This window comes from Cottoperca gobio, chromosome 3, assembly GCF_900634415.1.
Source record: "Cottoperca gobio chromosome 3, fCotGob3.1, whole genome shotgun sequence".
Lineage (NCBI taxonomy): Eukaryota > Metazoa > Chordata > Actinopteri > Perciformes > Bovichtidae > Cottoperca > Cottoperca gobio.
This window is the reverse complement of record NC_041357.1, coordinates 4,215,546-4,236,655: the sequence shown is the minus strand read 5'-3', so window position 1 is coordinate 4,236,655 and position 21,110 is coordinate 4,215,546. Positions and strand designations below refer to the sequence as shown.

Genomic DNA, 21,110 nt, shown 5'->3' with positions numbered 1-21,110 from the left:
GGCCACTGCCTCGTCCGTGTCCAGCGCATACCTGTCAATCCTCCCGTTTTTCCCTGGATTATCCCGTATTTTTGTGGCCTCCGGTAAAGCAGGTGGCAGCATTATGTTTAACTTTAGCAGAAAAACGTTATCCGCCAGTAAACACACAGAAGAAGAAAACAGGAACAATAACACAGAAGAAGACGAAAACATATGGATGAGAGTCACAGTGAACGGGAGATAGGTGGAGACGCAGTTGTACCTACCAAACAAGTTAAAACTTTATGTAAGTGCCTCACAAATGGGAGGAGACCTTCCCTTATTTAATAAAAGTAGAGTCGGGCAAACTCGTGCTTTTTGTAAAGTGTGCCATTCAGATATTAGCATCACACACGACGGAATAAGGGATGTTCACCAGCATGAAAAATCGTCCAAGCACAAGCAAGCCAAGAGGCACAAAAACATCCACTGTCAATGACTTCATTTGCGACAAGAACTGTTTCGGAGGCAAACCAAGTGACCAAAGCTGAGGGAAAGATGTCGATGCTTTGCGCTAAAAAATAATGTAGCCTTCAGCTCCTGCAATGATTTCAGTCGCAGTGTAGCGGACATGTTTCCCGACTCTGCCATCGCAAGGAAGTCCTTGTCGGGGAAACAAAAGCCATACAACTCATCAATCATCAAATAAATTGATGATAATAACTCATCAAATAAAATACATAAATCTTATAAACATGTCTGTACAAGTAATACATACTTTAAATAAACATGTATTTCCTGAATGTCCCTTATGTGTTTACGTTTACATTGGTGGCTGAGAGCTGTTGGAGAGCCCGGCAAAAGAAATTCCATTATTTTGAAATTCCAATGTTGACAGGTATGAACTAGCGGAGCTTTCAAACAGTCCGTCTCAGCATTAAAAGGGTCGACGAGTAACGTAATTTGTGACCTTTTCAGCTGTAGATCATGGAACCGGGTCGCAAAGTTTACGTGCAGTTTCAACCAATGTTGCATTTCGGCTTGTCCGCTTGCTTTTAGCAGAGAGAGAAAATGCACTAATTCTCCCTTTTGAAGAAGTGTTTTAAACAGTTTTAGTTTGTTAACAAATGCAAATACACTTTGCACTAGGTCAGGCAGTATTTTTATATGAATATGAACTCTCCCACTCTACTAAAAACGTCCTATGTTGGTCTTCATATTTTCGCTTAGCTGTGCATTTTTTCCCTGCAATTTTAGGATCGAACTCAGATGGTCAGATAGTGTTTACTCTACGATAGGTTTTTCCCCCCTCGAAGGTGATTGGTTCACTGCATCGCAGGCATTTTTGTGATTGGCTCTTGGGCCACATCAAAATTAGATGCACTGTCATGCTCTCATACTGACAGCACACATACACATACACACACACACTCACAAATAAAATTCGATATGAACTGAAGAGCCGCATGAAACTGTCAAAGAGCCGCATGCAACTCGAGAGCCGCGGGTTGGCCACCCCTGATCTACATAGTTGGCTCGTTTTGTAGAGTATCCTAGTATCCTCTCAGTGATATAGTACGTTAACATCTATATGGTTTTAGTGACAAATCTGAAGAAAACTAATCTTCAGAGTTCAATTTTCTGCACAAGAATTAAGAAATCAATTCCCAAAATGTATTTTATTTGTTTCTGTTATTTCTGATAAGCATGAAAATGAACTCAGAATGACAATCAGCTGCATTTCATCCTAGCTAGATGGATGTTTGTATGCTGCAATATCCATTTACAAATGTCTTCTACAGTCATTAGAGAAAAACAGAAGGAGAGCAGAGTAATTAGAAACAACAAGGATTTCAAAAAGCCAGCATAAACAACCACTGGCAAAAAACATATTCAACTGTGCTGACCAGAGTATGTAAATTATAGAAAGCGGTATAAGGCTTAAGTTACATGTATGGATCTGTACATGGATGTTTATTCTTGACCTTTGGAAAACATACTATATATGGTGAGGAGGATCTAAACTCACATTATTTAGAGATTCATTCAGCTTAATGAAGGCCTAAATGTGAACTTTGAATCAAGTTCATTGATCAAGAGCCATTCAACATCCAGAAAAAGATCAAAAAGGCTGTTCAGACTTCCGGTCACGGCGGACATGGAGTAGACGTACACAATCCGCACTCAACTTATTTAGCCCAACTTTCATCATACTATTCATATCAATCTAACAGTAAACCTGTAAAACCGACTGATGACAAAAAAAAGCTTTGAAATCCAACACAAATCTAAGAAATGATGATGTTAAAAAAGATGTGGACACCCTAGCTACTATGCTGGAGGGACACAAAGCAGCCCTGTCATCCAAATGTATATCTGTATTATCAATTCTTGAGACAAAGCTGGAGACAATTCACTCTAAAATGGAGGAGCGAGAACAGCAAATTCAATGCCTAGAATCAAACACCAATGTAGATAGGGATTGCTTTGAGGCCTTGGAGGCGACCTGCTCTGCCTTCGCTAACAACAACACTAAGCTAATGGCTAAGGCTATGGACCTAGAGTGCCGGAGCCGCAGAAATATTGTCCGCATCATAGGCTTACCTGAGTCTATCGATGGCCCTTGGCCCACCAAGTTAATACTCCTCTTCGAATTCCTGGGTGAGCAGGTGATGTCATCCCCTTAGAAATTACACCATGCAGATCGTGTCCTCTCTTCCAAGCCAAACCCTGGGGAGAGACCTAGATCAGTTGTCATCTGTTTTCATAAGTTTCTAGACCCGAGATCTGGTGATCTGTGAATCCCAAAAGAATTTGGGAAAACTTCAATACCGAGGCACCCCAATCCAGATCTATGAAGACTACAGCCCCCATGTACAGGAGCAGCGGTCTGTCGTCATGAGGGCGTTATATAACCTTGGCTTTAACCTGCTCTTCACTCCCCAGCCTGATTGTTTGCCATAACCGAGAATGACGGCAAGAAACGGCTATTCACACTCCAGGAAGCCCGTAAGTTTGTCTCATCGTTCCGTCGTCCCTAGGAACAACCTAAGAGGGATTTGCCATCAACAGAAGAGATCAACGCGCTAACAAGGTAGCTCCCAACCAGACTCTCATGAGTAGCACCGGGCGAACTAATGTCATTCACGCCATCCACGGCCACCCAGAACGGCCAATATCAACGTTTCATCCATAACCGCTCATTAGTGATCAGTGCAAGGATGCGCTAGAACAGGGGTGCCCACACTTCTTGGGCTTGTGAGCTACTTTTGAAATGACCAGGTCCAAGTGATCTACCTGTACAAAAATAAATGCTCACTCCACTCCTCTCCTTTCCTCCACTCTGTCTCTGACTTTAGGTGTGTGTGCGGGAGCAAAACAGTGGTGAATGCGCAAGACAAAAAAATATATTTTTTTGTATACGTTATGTATTTGTTGGGTATTCGTCTGATACATTTTGTATAAATAAGTGATACTACTCAATAGGTTAGACATGCGTATCTATATACGTTCACTTTACCGATCTGATCCAATGAAAAGTTGGACGCATTTGGACTTTGGACGGCATACGTTTCTGGGAGAGGGATCCCTCCTCAGTTGCTCTCCCTGAGATTTCTTCCATCTTTCCCCCTTTAATTATGGGGTTACTTTTAGGAAGTTTTTCCTTGTGCGATGCGAGGGTCTAAGGACAGAGGGTGTTGTAACCTGTACAGTCTGTAAAGCACATTGAGACAAATGTATAATTTGTGATATTGGGCTATACAAATAAATTCGATTCGAATTTTATTTGATTTGATGTTATCAAGAGAGCCAAAGTATTTGTCTCTCTTTATAATGTTTTTACAGGAAACGCTGATTAAGCATAATGCTAAGGGGAGACTCAAAGTCAGCTGAGTAGACCAACTCCTCTACAATCAGCAATCCCAATGGTAGGTTTCTTATAGTAGCAAGTGCTTTAGATTCTGTACCAATGACAGTTGTGAACCTAAATGCCCCAAATTTCAACAACCATTAAAGACCTTCTGAAAAAAGAGGGGATTCTTAACATCTCAGATACAAAGTCTTCGAAATCCCTCCAACAATCCAAGTCCAGCGCGCATCTGAATACATTGATAGACAACCTAAATTTAGTAGACATTTGGAGACACACATGTACATGTCCTACTGAAAGAGATTACTATTTCTTCAAGTCTTACTTGCGTATGAACAATTTCTTGCTAGATTCTAAATTGTTATCATCTGTCAAAACTCTCTGGGAACCATAACCTTATCGTGTTGGCGAGGTTTGTGTGTCCCTATGAACCTGAGAGCTGTGTTGTCTGGAACCTAGTGCTCCTGGTAGGGTCTCTCAAGGCAAATTGGTCTCAGGCGAGGGGCCAGACTAAGAATGGTTCAAAACGACTTCATGAAAAAAAGGGAAAGGAAAGTAGAGACCCTGTCTGGAGGAAGCCCAGGGCCCCCGTCTGGAGCCAGGCCCAGAGGGAGGGCCCGACAGCGAGCGCCTGGTGGCCGGGTTTGCCACGGAGCCCTGAATGGAGCCCTGCACGGTGCTCCAGTAGGGGACTCCGTAGTCTTGGTGGGAGACTTCAACGCACACGTGGGAAACGATGGAGACACCTGGAGAGGCGTGATTGGGAGGAACGGCCTCCCTGATCTAAACCCGAACGGTCGTTTGTTGTTGGACTTCTGTGCTAGTCATGGAATGGCCATAACAAACACCATGTTCGAACATAAGGATGCTCATAAGTGCACGTGGTACCAGAGCACCCTAGGCCAAAGGTCAATGATCGATTTTGTGATCATATCATCTGATCTGAGGCCGCATGTTTTGGACACTCGGGTGAAGAGAGGGGCGGAGCTGTCGACTGATCACCATCTGTGGGGGAAGACTCTGGACAGACCTGGTAAACCCAAACGGGTAGTGCGGGTGAACTGGGAACGTCTGAAGGAATCCCCTGTCCTGGGGATCTTCAACTCACATCTCCGGCGGAGCTTTTCAGACATCTCTGTGGAGGTTGGGGGCATTGAACCTGAGTGGGCGATGTTCAAAACCTCTATTGCTGAAGCTGCAGTGATGAGCTGTGGTTTCAAGGTCTTAGGTGCCTCAAGGGGCGGTAACCCTCGAACACCGTTGTGGATCCCGGTGGTCAGGAGAGCCGTTCGACTGAAGAAGGAGTCCTTCCGGGTTATGTGTCCGGGAGGACTCCGGAAACAGTTGCAGGGTACCGAAGGACTAGAAGGGCGGCAGCCTCCGGCGTGTCAGAGGCAAAGCAACGGGTGTGGGAGAAGTTCGGAGAAGGACTTTCGGTCGGCACCAAGGTGCTTCTGGAAAACCATCGGGCACCTCAGGAGGGGGAAGCGAGGAACCATCCAAGCTGTGTTCAGCTATGGTGGGATCCTGCTGACTTTGACTGAGAAGGTTATCGGGCGGTGGAAGGAGCACTTTGAGGAACTCCTGAATCCGACTAACACGCCCTCTATGGTAGAGGCAGAACTGGAAGCTGATGGGGGATCATCGTCAATTTCCCTGATGGAAGTCACTGAGGTAGTCAAACAACTCCACAGTGGCAAAGCCGCAGGGGTTGATGAGATCCCTCCAGAAATGCTGGAGGCTTTGGGTGTTGAGGGGCTGTCTTGGTTGACACGCCTCGTTAACATTGCGTGGAAGTCTGGGACAGTGCCTAGGGGTTGGCAGACCGGGGTGGTTCCCCTATTTAAAAATGAGGGACCAGAGAGTGTGTGCCAACTACAGGGGTATCACACTTCTAAGCCTCACTGGTAAAGTCTACTTCAAGGTACTGGAAAGGAGGGTTCGGCCGATAGTCGAACCTCTGATTGTAGATTAACAATGCGGATTCCGTCCTGGTCGTGGAACAACGGACCAAGTCTTCACTCTCGCAAGGATCCTGGAGGGGGCCTGGGAGTATGCCCATCTGGTCTACATGTGTTTTGTGTATCTGGAAAAGGCGTTTGACCGGGTCTCCTGGGTGATACTGTGGGAGGTGCTGCGGGAGTATGGGGTGAGGGGGTCCCTTTTGAGGGCCATCCAATCCCTGTACGCCCAAAGCGAGAGTTGTGTCCGGATACTCGGCAGTAAGTCGGACTCATTCCCAGTGAATGTTGGCCTCTGCCAGGGCTGCGCTTTATCACCAATCCTGTTCGCAAGTGAGGGGATGATGGAGCGAGAGATTGGGCAGAGAATCGGAAGAGCGGGGGCGGTACTGCAGTCGTTTTACCGCACCGTTATGACGAAAAGAGAGCTGAGCCAGAAGGCAAAGCTCTCAATCTACCGGTCGTTCTTCGTTCCTACCCTCACCTATGGTCATGAAGGCTGGGTCATGACCGAAAGAACGAGATCACGTGTACAATTGGCCAAATGGGTTTTCTCAGACGGGTGGCTGGCGTCTCCCTTAGAGATAGGGTGAGAAGCTCAGCCATTAGTGAGAGACTCGGAGTAGAGCTGCTGCTCCTTTACGTTGAAAGGAGCCAGTTGAGGTGGTTCGGGCATCTAGTAAGGATGCAACCTGGGCGCCTCCCAAGGGAGGTGTTCCATGCACGTCCAGTTGGGAGGAGACCCCGGGGAAGACCCAGGACTCAGTGGAGTGATTATATCTCCTCACTGGCCTGGGAATGCCTCAGGATCCCCCAGTTGGCGCTGCAGGATGTGGCCCGGAGAAGGGAAGATTGGGGTTCCTTATTGGAGCTGCTGCTCCCGCGACCCGACCCCGGATAAGCGATAGACGATGGATGGATGGATGTCAAAACTGTTACATACTACCCCATTATAATATCAGATCACTCAATACTGTCCATAGAACTGAAAATTGGGGAGTTTCGAGCTGGTAGTCACCAGTGGAGCTTTGATCCCACATGTTTAGATGATGAACAGTTCACTAACTACCTGCAAGAACAAATTTCTCACTTTATTACAGAGAATGATACCGGCGATGTCAATGACTCGATTTTATGGGAATCTCTGAAGGCTGTCATCAGAGGTCATATAATAGCCTTTGTCTCGAATAAAAGGAAAAGGGAGAGTAGTAGACTCAAAGATATAGAAAGTAACCTCTCAAACCAAAATCTTTTGTTTAAGAACAATCCTGTCGATGTCACCCTTGAGTTGACCACAAAGTTAAAACATGAATATAATACCATCCTCTCACAAAGAGTTGGCTCACTGCTTGCTAAAACACAACAAAAATATTTTGAGCTTCGGGACAAGCCCCACAGACTACTTGCAAGGCAGCTGTGTCACTCACAGGCCGTTCGTGCCATTCATATAATAAGAGACAGAAAAGGTCAATCTATAACAGATCCAGTTGAGATCAATCAAACAGTCCAAATATAAAAACACAGATCATAAACCTAAACTAAAGCTCCCTACTTAAGACGAAGACGCAGCAGCAAGGTGATGGATACTGATATAACGAGATTAAAATCCGCTATATCTCAATTCCCAAATAATAAAGGCCTGCAGGTTCGTTATTTAATTCTATAAAACATATTTACCTAGTCTTGCCCAATTGCTTTTGCACATGTTTAACCATAAAAAAACATCTGAGCTACCCCACTCGCTTTATAAGGCAAACATTGCTCTAATTTTGAAAAAGGATAGAGACTCGTTGGAAATGTCATCATACCTTCCAATATTGCTCCTGCAAATGGAAATGAATATATTGAGTAAAGTGTTGGCAAATAGACTATGCAAATACATAGCTAACATAATACATTCTGATCAAACGGGTTTTGTCCCGGGCCGACACTTACACTTCAATTTACGCCGCCTTCTCAACATTGTGTATTATAACCATGCCATACCATCTGTGGTAATTGCCTTAGATGCTGAAAAGGCTTTTGATTACATTGAATTGAAGTTTATGTTGTCCACTTTAAAACATTTTATCTTTGGTAAAGAGTTTATTAACTGGATTGGTATTATCTATGCCCACCCTTAAGCATCAATTATTACTAACGGTGAGATTTCACAGTCCTTTCATCTTCAGAGAGGCGTTCCCCAGGGTTGTTCCTGTTCACCTTATCTCTTCAATTTAGCCATTGAGGTTCTATCCAGACAAATTAGAGCAAGCCATGATCTGCCCCAATTCAAATTCACAACACAGTTAACAATTTATCTCTATTCATGGATGATATAACACTATATTGTTATCGACCCAAAACATTGGGTTCAACAATTCAAAACGTTAGGCATAATTGCTACACGGATGCATGGGACACTTTAAAAAAGTAACTTGGAATGTAAGATGCAGCAGTTAAAACTGTCCACTAGAAATTATATTACTTATTTGTTTTACCAAAGATGTCTTGAAGAAAATGTTGTTGTTTCCGAGATTATGTTTGTGGAAAGGTTTTTTCGAGTGAAGAAAGGGCTACTGTAAATTTACTACAAATCACAAACCATAGGGAGGGAGTTAGTGTGGATGGCAATCTCCTCTGCTTTTCACCCGGCCCTCACCCACTTAGAGACAAAAGACTCATATGTTAGGATGCTGTTCATAGACTTCAGCTCAGTATTTAACACCATCATCCCCCAGCAGCTAGTTTGTAAACTAACAAACCTGGGCCTCAGACCCCTGTAACTGGCTGCTGGATTTCCTCACTGCAAGACCGCAATCTGTACAGGTCAGCAACAACACATCAGACAACGTCACCCTGAGTACGGGCCCCCCCCAAGGATGTGTGCTCTGCCCCTGCTCTTAACCCTGCTGACCCACTACTGCACACCCACCTACATCTCTAACCACATCGTCAAGTTTGCAGATGATACAACTATAGTGGGTCTCATCAGCAACAACGATGAGACAAATTACAGGAAGGAGGTGAACCAGCTGGCCACATGGTGCAAAGATAACAATCTTTTCCTCAACATGGGGAAAACAAAGGAAACTGTTATCGACTTCAGGAGAACCAACACCCCCACCCACTAACCATCAATGGTGCTGCTGTGGAGCAGGTAGGCAGCACCAAATTCCTGGGGATGAACATCACTGAGGACCTCTCCTAGAGAAACACCACCTCACTCTCCAAGAAAGCCCAGCAACACCTCTACTTCATCTGCAAACTTAAGGGAGCAGGGGCCTCAATACCCATCCTGAACTCTTTCTACCGAAGCACCATCAAAACCATCCTCAGCAGCTGCATCACTATGTGTTTCCGCCTCCAACTGCAAGACCCTGCAGCGTGTAGTGAACACTGCTGAAAGGATTATTGGTACCTCACTCCGGACACTCCAGGATATTTTCAACACCCGACTCACCCGCAAAGCACTCAGCATTGTGCGTGACCACTCCCATCCCTCCAAATACCTCTTCAGCCTCCTGCCTTCAGGGAGAAGGTTCCGCAGCCTCTGGTCGAGCTCAACCAGACTCAGAATTAGCTTCTTCCCCCAGGCTGTCAGGATGTTGAACTCTCAATCAGCGCGAGGAGCTACTGGCAGCTACATTGGGCGTGGTTTGGGTGTGTGTGAGGCAGTTTAAAACAACAATGGCGGCTCCTAAAGAGGTTAGTGTAGATCAGGGGTAGCCAACGTGGTGCCCCGCGGGCACTTGGTCGCCCGTAGGGACTACGTTAGTTGCCCACAGAGCATGTTCTAAAAATTGCACTAGTCACCACAAAGCTCCGTCTAAAAAATGTATTTAATTGTTTAGCTGTTGTTTTTTTAAATCAATAACACTTGAATTATTCTTTATTTTAAAATGACAATATTGAATATAGAATTTAAAAAACAAAAATGTTTTATATATATATGAACCTGTCAGGGGTCAGAGTTCAATTCCACGTGCAAGCTAAATCTCCATTTCCCTTTTCGCTGAGACAAGCTAGCGGGAGCAGCTACGATGGGACGCTAGGTGCGTTTTGTGCATGGCAGAAAAGCAAAATATATATATATATTTTCACAATGATTGGGAGAAAGAATTATGATTTACAGCACTGAAAGAAAAGTGTGTAGGCTATGTCTCAATTGCAGGGCGACGGCAAAGCAGCACATTGTGGAGACACTTCGACACGTGTCACAAAAGCTGCCATGTTAACTAACTAACTAACTAACTACCCAGCTGCAGCATTGCGGGCAGAACAAGCCAAAGGTTAAAGGCAGCTTTGGACAGCAGCAGTCTCTTTTCACGAGGCCGGTGAACAAGTCACAGAAAGCAACAGAAGCTTAATTTAGAGCTGCACATTTTAAATAAAGTATAAGAAAGCCTTTTTGGACGGAGAGGTCTTGAAAGGTGCAATGATGTTATTGAAAACACTGTTATAAGACGAGAAGAAAGGTTCCGATGTTACAAAGTTAGTGGTTTGTACAAACAGGATATGATTTGAAGATGTGACAGTTAATGATTTCCTATAAAATGTTACAGAAGTGGTACTTTGTACTAAAATATAACTGGTGTGATTTTGAACAAAATGCTACAAATGTGCTCATTCATTCAAAACTGTCAATAAAGATATTTACATATCAGAGATGTGATAACTCTGACTTTCAAATGTTAAAATAGATTGAGAATATAAAAACATAACGTTGCATGTTTAAATATATCTGTGTTTCCTACCATAAATCATTATTAATAATCATTTTGAGGAATAATTAACATTAACATGTGATCAGACAGTCTCTTCACATATATGAATATTATTATGACTATTATCATTAATGATATTATCATTAAAGGTGAACCGTGCAACTATGTTATTCAGGAAGTTTGTATCAAACAAGTAGCCCTTAGTATCAGTAATATCAGAACTGGAGAGAATTTCTTAATTGGTGAGTAATTAGGTGAGTTTGATTTGCCAGGATGTTCATCCAATCACCTCAAGGTATTTTTTTGAAAGTGCCTGACCTTTTCAAAACAGTTTCCAATGATGGCATCTCAGATGGTTCTATTTAACAAACTATGGCACGTCAGTTTAATTTATGGAAATATTCATTAAAAGTGTTGTTCTTGTTTTAAATAAAAGTGGAGTCCAGGTGACATTTTTATATATATATATATATATATTTATTTACTTTTGCCAATTGTTAGTATGTAAACATGGAACAAGATGCTGTTTGGCTACTCTTTTATTCATTAAATGCATGTCTTATTTTGTGCCAGTTGGGCACAAGTGGATACAAGCTGAATCATAATTGTGTGATATACTATAGAACAGAAAACCAGATTTTAAATGCTGAAACTGGTATTCAAATCAATATAGCACTCATTGAGTAACACATACAGCTTTAAACTAGTTGTGAGTAATGTGAGTGATCAAGAGAAGTGTGACAGAGATCAAATGGACTGTGCTGTTCTAGTTACTGGCACAGAACAGAGGACATGGATTAAAGATGGTAACTTTGGCCCACAGTAGCTGGGCATGTGTATTGTTGAATGCCTATGCGTGTGTGTGGGTGTGAATTTTTTATCCATAACAGCATACAGCCTGTGTGTCTCTAAGTTGCTCTGCGGAAGTCAAATTCAATCTCGACACAAACTCAAGTTTATACATCCTATCCAAACTTTTTTCAAGCCATGCAATTCAAACCCCAATCTCTCGCTTTTTACCTAAACATCTCCCCGGAGATAAAACCGAACTTGATTTGTATTTATTTTTAAAGTCCATGGAGACAAACAGCAAGTAAGCAGGGACAGGGGGAAAAGAAAGAACAAGTTGAGTTGTTTGGGGGCATAACTCGCTCTCCTTAAGTGTAAAATGGGATGAGATATTCTGCCTCTCGGACTTAACGTAATGTAAGAGAGTGTGAAATTAAACTGCACACAAATAAAAGGGACCCTTCATTGTGTGCCGCCGACTAGCTTATCTGGAAATTCAGACAACTGGAACATCCAAAGCCTCCAAACTTGTAGCAATCCCCTTTGTGTGGCTCCAGAGCAAACAATGTAATATCGGAAAGCCGGAGAGGCTCCAAATCCTGTGTCAGATTGCCAAACACAAAGTAGCTGCATCCTCGAATCAAGCCTGTCTGTGTGTATACTTTAGCTCGCATGTGTCCGTCTTTATGCAATATAAGTAGACTGTGCACTCACTCCTGCTAACCCCATGTGTATGCCCTTGAGTGCTTCAAATAGATTGTTTCCTCTTTAATTCCTGGCCTTTTACCTATTGATATTCCCTGCACCTATCCCCGCGCCTCTTTTAAACCCCATATGTTAATTTGATTTAGAGCAACTCAAATTGAATAAGAGATAAAGAAAAAAGAAAAAGAAAAAAGAAAACGAGGGTAACGGCAAATGTACTGTTATTAATAACCTAAAGTACCAGAGAGGGCTCAAACTCTCTCCCTACATTCTGCCCCTCCCTCTTCCTTCCTCCCTCTCCACTTTGTTTTGTCCTCTCTGTCTGTCTGTGAGTGAGTGAGCTAAGTGAAGTGGGTTATGATGGCGGTGTAATCGGCATCCCTCAAACAAACGGCTGGTGCTATTAAGGGCCATTGTGTTTGCTGCAGTGATGATCAGATTCAATCTAGGGAGAACATTCTGTGCTGGAGCTACGGCAAGGGGGGAGATAGAGAAAAATACCTCGCCTCGTTCCACTCTGTTATTGTGTTCAGGGGACGAGATGTATGCAGGCTCTTCAAAAGATGCATATCGACTCAGGGTGCTGCAAAAGTTTAGTTCAGATGAATTTGTGGGAGCTCTCTGACTGCACAAAGTGAGGCAAGTATTAAGTGTTGGGTAATGTTTTGAGGATGTATTTGTTTCAATAAGGAGCTCGGCAGTGCTGCTGGGGTGGTGCAGATGAGAAAATCACTTTCCCTCTCCTCTTTGTCCTCAATTTTACCCTCTTCTCCGATTCTCTGTTTCTCAGTCTTATCTTTCATGTTGTTAAACTACCCTCATAAGGCCCAGCGGAAGCCTGAAGGCTGGAGAAGTCGCATTGGGGCCAGAAGGGTGGAGGCTCAAGTTAGGGTTACAGGCCAATATATCAGGCTTCTTATTGAATATCAGTCAGTCATGTAATACACTGTTGATATGATGGAGGGGCAGCGAGGATGCTTAGTGGTTCTTAGCAGTAAGAAGACTTGGCTGGTGCCTTTTTGTGTGGAATTTGCATGTTCTCCCCATGTCTACGCATTCCAACAGCATTCAGGTTTGATACATTAATAAAATATATTGCCTGTAGTTTTAAGTGTGAATGGTTATCTGTATGTATTTTGCCAACTAATGTGGAATGGACTATTATATGAATGTACAATAAATACAAAACATTAAAGTTCACTTATTTATAGGCCACAACAGGGATCAGGAGTATATAATAACTTCCCTCTATGGAAACATAGACTCAGCCTACAGGTGGATGTTTGGATTTAATATCAGCCAGCCTGTTTTAAAAATGCTATGTCAACAATTATGGTTTTGGGTTCCCCAAAGACCACAGCTATAAAAAAATATCAACGGGTTCTACAATGACGTGTCATTCATTTACTGATTTCAACAGAGGATTTAATTACACAGGACGTCAATGAAAAGTCATACTGTCACGTATCTTCTTTTAGAAGAGCCCCGAATAGCAGTGTCAACACTGACATCAGCCCTTTGAAACTAAAAGTTACCCTCTGGAGTTCATAAGCAGATTCTGTTTCTCTGTTTGTATCTTGTGCCACTGATCGACAGGTAGCATTAAAAACCCAAGAAAAGTAGCAATGTGCCAACAAAATGCAGGAAAGAAGAAGACTGAAAGTAAGTAATTATAGTTGTAAACGATGCAGATTTCAAGCAGAAAACTCCAGTGTTGTTTAAATCAGAGTAACTGAAACAGTCCAAGGACTGCTGATGCACTGTAACACCAATATGCTTTTTTTTATACAAGGAATGTAACATCTAACTGTTACTGCAACTCATAATAGTACAATTACTAATTATAAAACCTATAGTATATAATATAAATTGTCAGCATTAGTTAGATACCAGTGCCCTTAACTCGTATTCGCTATAAATATGATGGTGTGAAGATTTTGATTTGGATCAGTGCTTCTCAGATGTTCTTACTTCATCCTGTAACACTAAAACACATTAGCCCCCCAAACTATTGAATCAGTGGCGCCAATGTGGAAGGATGTTCGTTGGGTTTCTTTCTGCCAACACTGTACATACAGACTTCCTATGGTTAGAGAAGAGCCTCTGATTGGAAAAATCCCTCATACACATCATCTAATAGGGGTCAATCTCTTGCAAATTATATTATAGTGACATGGGGACCTCTAACAAACCTACTGCTTTAGCTTAAAATGGTTACAATATTCTCTTGTTCTGTTTCTCTCTCCAGGCCAGAGACCATTCCAGTGCAGTTACTGCCCCTACGGTGCATCACAGAAGGGCAACCTGAAGACTCACGTTCTCTGCGTTCACCGCATGCCATTCGACAACACTCAGTATCCCGACCGACGCTTTAAGCGCTCTCGTCCTGAGTCCGACATCCCGTAGAAGAACGCTGATGATGCAGTTGCTGGTGTTACATCTAAATCAACCAATGACAGATGGAAGCCATGAGAGTAACATTATGTCGTTTGCAGGGGAGGCCACGTCTCGTCACCAGGAGTGAAACCGCCATGAGCTGGGTTGGTTAATAACATCCAGGGGGGAGGTCTATGTCAGACAATGCATTATCTGAAATGCCATAGATTTGAATCAGACAAACACTCCCCCTGATGCACACTAATGTTGGTCCCTATAAGACTCATTTCCAGCAGACCCTGACCAAACAAACGACAAGACAATGAGATCATCACAAGTAGCGGCGGACAGTGCTGTGAATAGAACTTCCTATGTTATAAACACAAAGTAACCTACTCCATTTGTGCTATTGGAAGTTAGTGAACATATTACTAAGAAATAAGAACACATTATAATCTATGTATTTGTGATGTAGTGATTGAGCATTTCTGTTTTTTAACCAAGCACAGTGGATTACAGTATGTGCAAGAAGGAAGAAAGAGTTAAAAGCTTAATGAAATTGCCGTTTTTAGACACATCACGAAGGAAAGAGGCTCTGAAGCAAGAGGGAAGCCAGAGAAAAATCATTAGAGAGACTTTTCTCCAAAAATAATGCTTTTATCAGAAAAATGATCCGTGTAAACGATTGAGCAGAACAGTTACTGTAGGGAAGATTGAGGAGGCAGTGGGCTTTTGAATGCACACCACCACCACCCCAGAACATAACACCATTGGCTGCCATTTTCCTTGTGTGAGTGATGAGCACTGTATATGTGTGTGTGTGTGTGTGTGTGTGTGTGTGTTGTAGGGTCAGTGGCGACGATGGTGGCGTGCATGTCAGGGATAGAGGGGAAAGGGAGGGGGTGCATTGGTGCCAGCCTGACTGGAGCTGTCATCGCAGAGGAAATCAATTCAATAACACACACAGAGTCCTACAGTGGTAACCTGACTCTGTACAGTACGCCAGGGGGTCAAGTTGAGTTCCATCAGCTGGCCGGAGACCCTCAAGTCACCTCTCTCTCTTCACTCACACTCTCTCTATTACAAGCCCAATCCCGTTAGAATGACCTAGAAAACACAACACAAATCAATAAGGAGTGTATTTAAGCATCCATTAGCCGACGTTAAGGCTTGTTCTGCTCTGCTTTTGGCAATTCAATGTTCCAAGGTCCCCTTACTGGCTCCCCATCAGAGAAGGACGGGGAGTTTTAGCTGATTGTGTTTTAGCCTAGGCTACTTTATAATGACGGATGACAGTTTAGTACTTTGGCAAGTACTTGGACCAAGCTAGGGGGATATTTCTACATGTGCTTAAGTAGGAAAGATCAGATCAAACAAGCTGCGTTCTGTACATATAAAAAGGTGTGTGACATCCCGCTAAAATCTATTCACACAAAAAACAGGATTCATCTCCTCCACTGATAAGCTCTTTTAAAAGTTGTTACACAGTGGGGGACATGATACACAATTAGATAATCATTCACCTGCTTTATGTCTCTAATTAAACTACCTTTTCTATGAAAAAAATATTATATTAAGGTGTTTTTTATTGTCAAAGGAGGCATTCTTTTTCTTTGTATAGGTAGTGTTTTATTCTTTAACCATAAGTGATTTATTGCTGATAGGGAAAAAGCAATAGCAAACATTGAAAACAGAATGTTTTGATCTTGTAAAATCAAGCTACATTGCTTTAAGGGCAAAACAAAAGTAACAACTTTGATTGTACTTAGTTGTGCCGGCAGCTGTTGGTTACGACTGGACGAGGAGAATAAGAAAGTATGGCACTTTGTGTTGTGTCAGTATTGGTGGTGGGGGGTTGGATGCTGAGGGTTATTAATGTTTTTCTGATAAAGAGAAATGATCCGGACTTAAAAAAAAGTCAATATCTTCCCGCACAAACACACAGACAGTGGTGGGGAGGGCTAAACTCTTAAAACCCCAGGGCCACAGCTCTGCCTAAAGGAGTTTACAGTCTGACACAATGCATTCATGCACACACACACACACACACACACACACACACACACACACACACACACAGGGTAAGAAATACAATCCTACTGTGCGCATGGAGAGATGAAGGGGAAAAAGAAAGAAGGGAAAGAAGGAGAGTGTAAGTGTAGAGGGGTAAAAAGAAAGACAAGAAAAGAGTAATAGAGTAAGGTCAATATTCTGCTGTAATTGTGGTTTAAATTGTGTCAGTACAATTTTAACTTTTTGGCCACAGAGAAAAATACAGTATTTGGAGTATATAAAATACTTTTATTTGCAACTTTTTGGTAGTTCTGTCTGTCACTGCCTTACAACTGAGTGTGTAGGGTCTGTATGTTTCAACACACTACTGTGTTATTGGTGGCTATAGCTTGCTTTTCTAGATGTGTGTATACATGTTCCGAACATGCGTTCTGAACATTACCGTATATTAGCAAAAATGCAATAGGGGAAAAAGTTTTTAAAAAAGTACAAATTCCATTTTTTGGCAGCCAGGTTTTTCCATCTTGTTAAAGCATGTGGGTCAATACAGTTTCACCATCTTGTTCAGATGAGGCAATCATTTTTTGTTTCGACACTGGATAGTGCCATTTGTTGTGATTCCTCTGTGACTTGTACTCTTTGTCCATCCCTGAGAATGATACGCCCCCCCCTTGCTGTAATCCCAAAATAATCCATCCTATTGTCCCCATGCTGTTTGATCTCCGTCAAGCTTCCTATGAAAGTAGCACATGCAGTTTGCTCAATTATAATCACTGGTGCTAGAAGAAGACTAAACAATATATTAAAAAATAAAACCATGCCCCATGTCTTTCAGCCTGCAAATGGATTCTGTAGTATACAATCCTAGTCCAAATACTGTCCACATTCCTAACTGAATAAGATTTATATAGCCAATGGGAGGAGAAGTGAGGAGAGAGGTTTTGTTGCAAACTGTAAGCTTATATAACTTTATATTTAAAAGACACATATCATCGGTCATTATTTATTACTGCACATCTGTTTGACAGAAGACAAAATATTTCATTAAAGTGGTGTATCAAACATGGACTGTTTACTCTTTCTGCGGTTTAGAAGTTCTGATGTACTTTGAAGCGACAAGATAAAACCTCTACCTCTGGGATGCAACGTGTTTGTGTCTCGTTCCTTTCACACCATTGAGGTCCAACACTCCACTGAAGAAGATGAACCATTCTGACTGCGGAAAGACGGCTGACACCAAGTACCGAAATGTTTCACTCGAATCAAAGTGATCATTTGTGTCTTAAAATGTATCTAGAATATTGCCCATAAAAAGGATGAATGACGATTCAGAAAGATATTTGCTTGTAAATGCTGGGGCTTATTCACTCAGTCACTACACTTAGATCTAAAATCAAAAGAGCACTAAAAATAAATGGTGGTGCAGAGAACACTAAAAACAAGTTAATAGCCACACCAGGAGCTCTTTGATATTATATTTAGGCACAGGGGTGCTTTGAGTTCAATGCTAGTGTTGGCATGCTAACATGCTCACAATAGCAATGCTAACATGCTGATATTTAGCAGGGAATGCTCACCATGTTCACTCTCTTAGGTTTGCATGTTAGAAATGTCAATGGTGCTGGAGGAGAAGTCAGGGGTTCATTCCTGGGGACCATGAATGTCTTTTCAAAAAAATCGATGTTCCAACCGCCCGGCCAGCAGTCCAACTCTGCTTATCAAGACGCAAGAAGCACCCAAGCTCTCAAGAAGAATGTTTTTGTTAATTTCAAATATTTCAACTTTTAAACTCTTACCGTGTGGACGGCCCGTCCGCGGGCCCAGCAGGAGTTTTATGTTGCAGTGTGTTGTGTACAGTCCACCATGCAGGATGTGGTCCGCATGCCATACCTTTTTAGAAAGCTTAGAATCTCGTCTATTTAGATTTTGAGATCACAATCACAACAGCAAGTACAATCAGCTCCTCAAACGAGCAAGCAAACTCAAAATCAAAATCATAACTTTGAGCCAACTCACCTATGAAGCTTCATAATAATATTGTAATCAGTAGTAATCCCAAAAAAACATCGTTAACATCGTCACATCGATAAAAGCCCATAAACAGCTGTTGCAATATCTGAAATCAGCTGATCGATGTGTGTGATTTCCGTTTATACTCGGTATAAACTTTATTCCGGTAAATGCAGCGCTGTGCGTCTGAATCCAAAATGGAGAACGGCCTCTAAGAGTTAGATTGATACCTCATTTGAGCCAATTGGAGCTTCCATGCCTTATCTACAGCATTCAATAGCCAATTAGTGTCAACTTGACTCCCGATGACTGGCTTATCATGTAGTCAATGAAATGCTGAGAATGTTGATACCCTATTTGGGTTATTTTTTACAAATGTTATTTAAGTTCAGAAGAAAATACAAAAAAAACACAAAAATGTGTTTATACTTCACTTACTCTGTGTCATTACTACTGACAGGGAATATGGGTATATAATAGTTATTTATGAACAATACAAATAATATTTTATTAATAAATATTATAATATCTCCGAATTGCTCAGCTTGGATATGCCTGGTGTTACTCTTAGAAAAACCTGTCTAATATGTTGTGTTTTTGTGGTTTTGTTCTGAAATTTGAACCTGAACTTGGTAATACTTGATGCTATGTTCCTATTGTGCTTTCCATCTCATTCCAGCTATAGAGATCTATTACTCAGTTCCAAGAGGTTAACAAATGTGTGCCAATCTCTAGCTGGGGATCAGACATCTGGACAGAATCTGGTCATCAGCAACACAATATAAGCATGCTGGTAACCTGGTTATGGTCTTGCAGTAGCCTGGGTACTAGCGTTGACGCTAGTACGACGATATGTGGCTGATGGCCACATATCCAACTGAACATAGCTGATGTCATGCAATCTTGGAAGCGAAGCAAGGCTGGCCCGTGGCTGTACCGTGAAGACCTTGAACAGCTGAATTTAATTTGTAATAAACTGTTAGTTTTTTTCCCATCCCTCCTCCCCTGTCGTTTTTCCTGTGTGTGAGCAGGGAAGTCTCACAATTGACGCCTGAACAGGGACACATGACAGAAGAGGGGACTTCACAGAGCCTACTGGATGTCTGCACGTCCTCCGGCGTCTGACCACTATGCAGGAGGGAGGACCAGCGGGAGGATCTTGCACTCTTGCAGGAGCTGCTGTAGCACCCATCCACCAGGGAGCCCTGGAGCCCGGCCGCTGTCAATTGCCCTTCAGAAGATGACTGTAGAGGATGATCCAAAGGCATTCCTGGACATATTTGAGGACACTGTGGTGGGCGGTGTGGCTGCTTCCCCCACAGGCCGCACACAGCCTGCCAGGGTTGTTGTCACACAGGTGGCGCTGGAGCAAACTGGGTCCAGTGCCACCAACAGGCCAGTCTCAACATCGCCGTCGTACTCGCGGATGTCCATCTCTCTCTGTCCGAAGTAGTTTGAGAGACTCCTCCAGCTGGCTGGCCTCTCCCAGCCCCAAGGAGGAAGTTCCTGGTGCCCGCTGGCCCCTGCCCTGCGCCGCCCTCCCCTAGACCCACTTCCACCACCGGCGCAGCCACCTTCCCCAGCTAACTCCCAGTTTTCTTTTGTTTCTACACAGGACCCAGCCTACATGTCTGGTCACCCAGCAGAACAGAGAGCTCCACAGACGCTAGGGCAGGTTTGCTGGCGGTGCAGGCAGCCCGGCCACTCCCGACGTCATTGTCTGGTCTTGGATGATCATGTTCACAGGTCACAGAGGATATATATAGGGGGGTATCCACCAGGCTCTGTGTGACTCTGGTTGTACTCAGACCATGATCCACCAGCGCTTGGTTCGACCCTGGGTGTAGCTGTAGGCATCATGGGTGAGGGTAAGGTGTGTGCATGGGGTTATTCACGAGTATCCAGTGGTGACCCTTACAATTTAATTTAAGGAGAAAAAGCATAGATTTAAGTTAGTACTCACCTTACGCACCCCCTGATCCTGGGAACCAATTGGCTGGGGTTTGATAAGCTAGCGGGGAAGGCTGTGCTAAGGATCCCCCGTCCCCACCGTTACGTCTGATGGAGGACTTTCCCCTCAAGCTGTCTCGGAACGAGACCCTCCGTCATGCTTTCAAGCAGGTAGTGAGTGTGGATGGCTCCCCACTACACCCAAACGCCGCACTGACTCACCCCGATTTTACGGTGATTAGGGACAGGTTCTACCGTGGGCCATGCTGGAGATGGGTGTAATAGAAGAGTCCAACAGCGACTGGCCCGTCATGCTTGTGCTCAAGCCCGATGGTTCAGTGCGGTTCTGTGTGGACTATCGCAGGATGAATGAGGTGTCCAAATTCGATGCCTACTCAATGCCCCGGTTCGACAAACTCCTGGATCGGCTGGACACATTTTTACACAACACTGGATTTAACCAAGGGCTACTGGCAGATTCCCCTGTCTCCAGAGTCGAAGGAAACAACGACATTCTCCACTCCTTATGGATTGTACCAATTTGTGACGCTTCCATTTAGGTTATTTGGAGCCCCAGCCACCTTCCAGAAGCTCATGGACCGGGTGCTGCAGCCGGTGCCCAAGATGAAAAAAGAGGTCAGGAGATTTATCGGGCTAGCCGGCTATTACAGACGGTTTAGTCCGTGAGTTGGCTTGTGGCCAGCGGAGCCAAGGCCTGTGTCGGGCGGTGGAGGTATGTGGCAGTGGGATGTGGTCACGGCACCACCTGCT

The 21,110-nt window shown here is 43.4% G+C and overlaps 1 protein-coding gene across 2 annotated transcripts in view; it reads left to right on the top strand.

The window, feature by feature from the left end:
- Positions 1–14,876, top strand: part of znf536 (zinc finger protein 536) — a 226,943-nt gene extending 212,067 nt beyond the window's left edge. For both annotated transcript variants that reach the window (XM_029460697.1, XM_029460688.1), the window contains exon 8: positions 14,239–14,876. In XM_029460697.1, the coding sequence (XP_029316557.1) occupies positions 14,239–14,396 (158 nt within the window). In that variant the 3' untranslated portion in view covers positions 14,397–14,876. The remainder of the gene's footprint in view (positions 1–14,238) is intronic.
- The last annotated feature ends 6,234 nt before the right edge of the window (positions 14,877–21,110 follow it).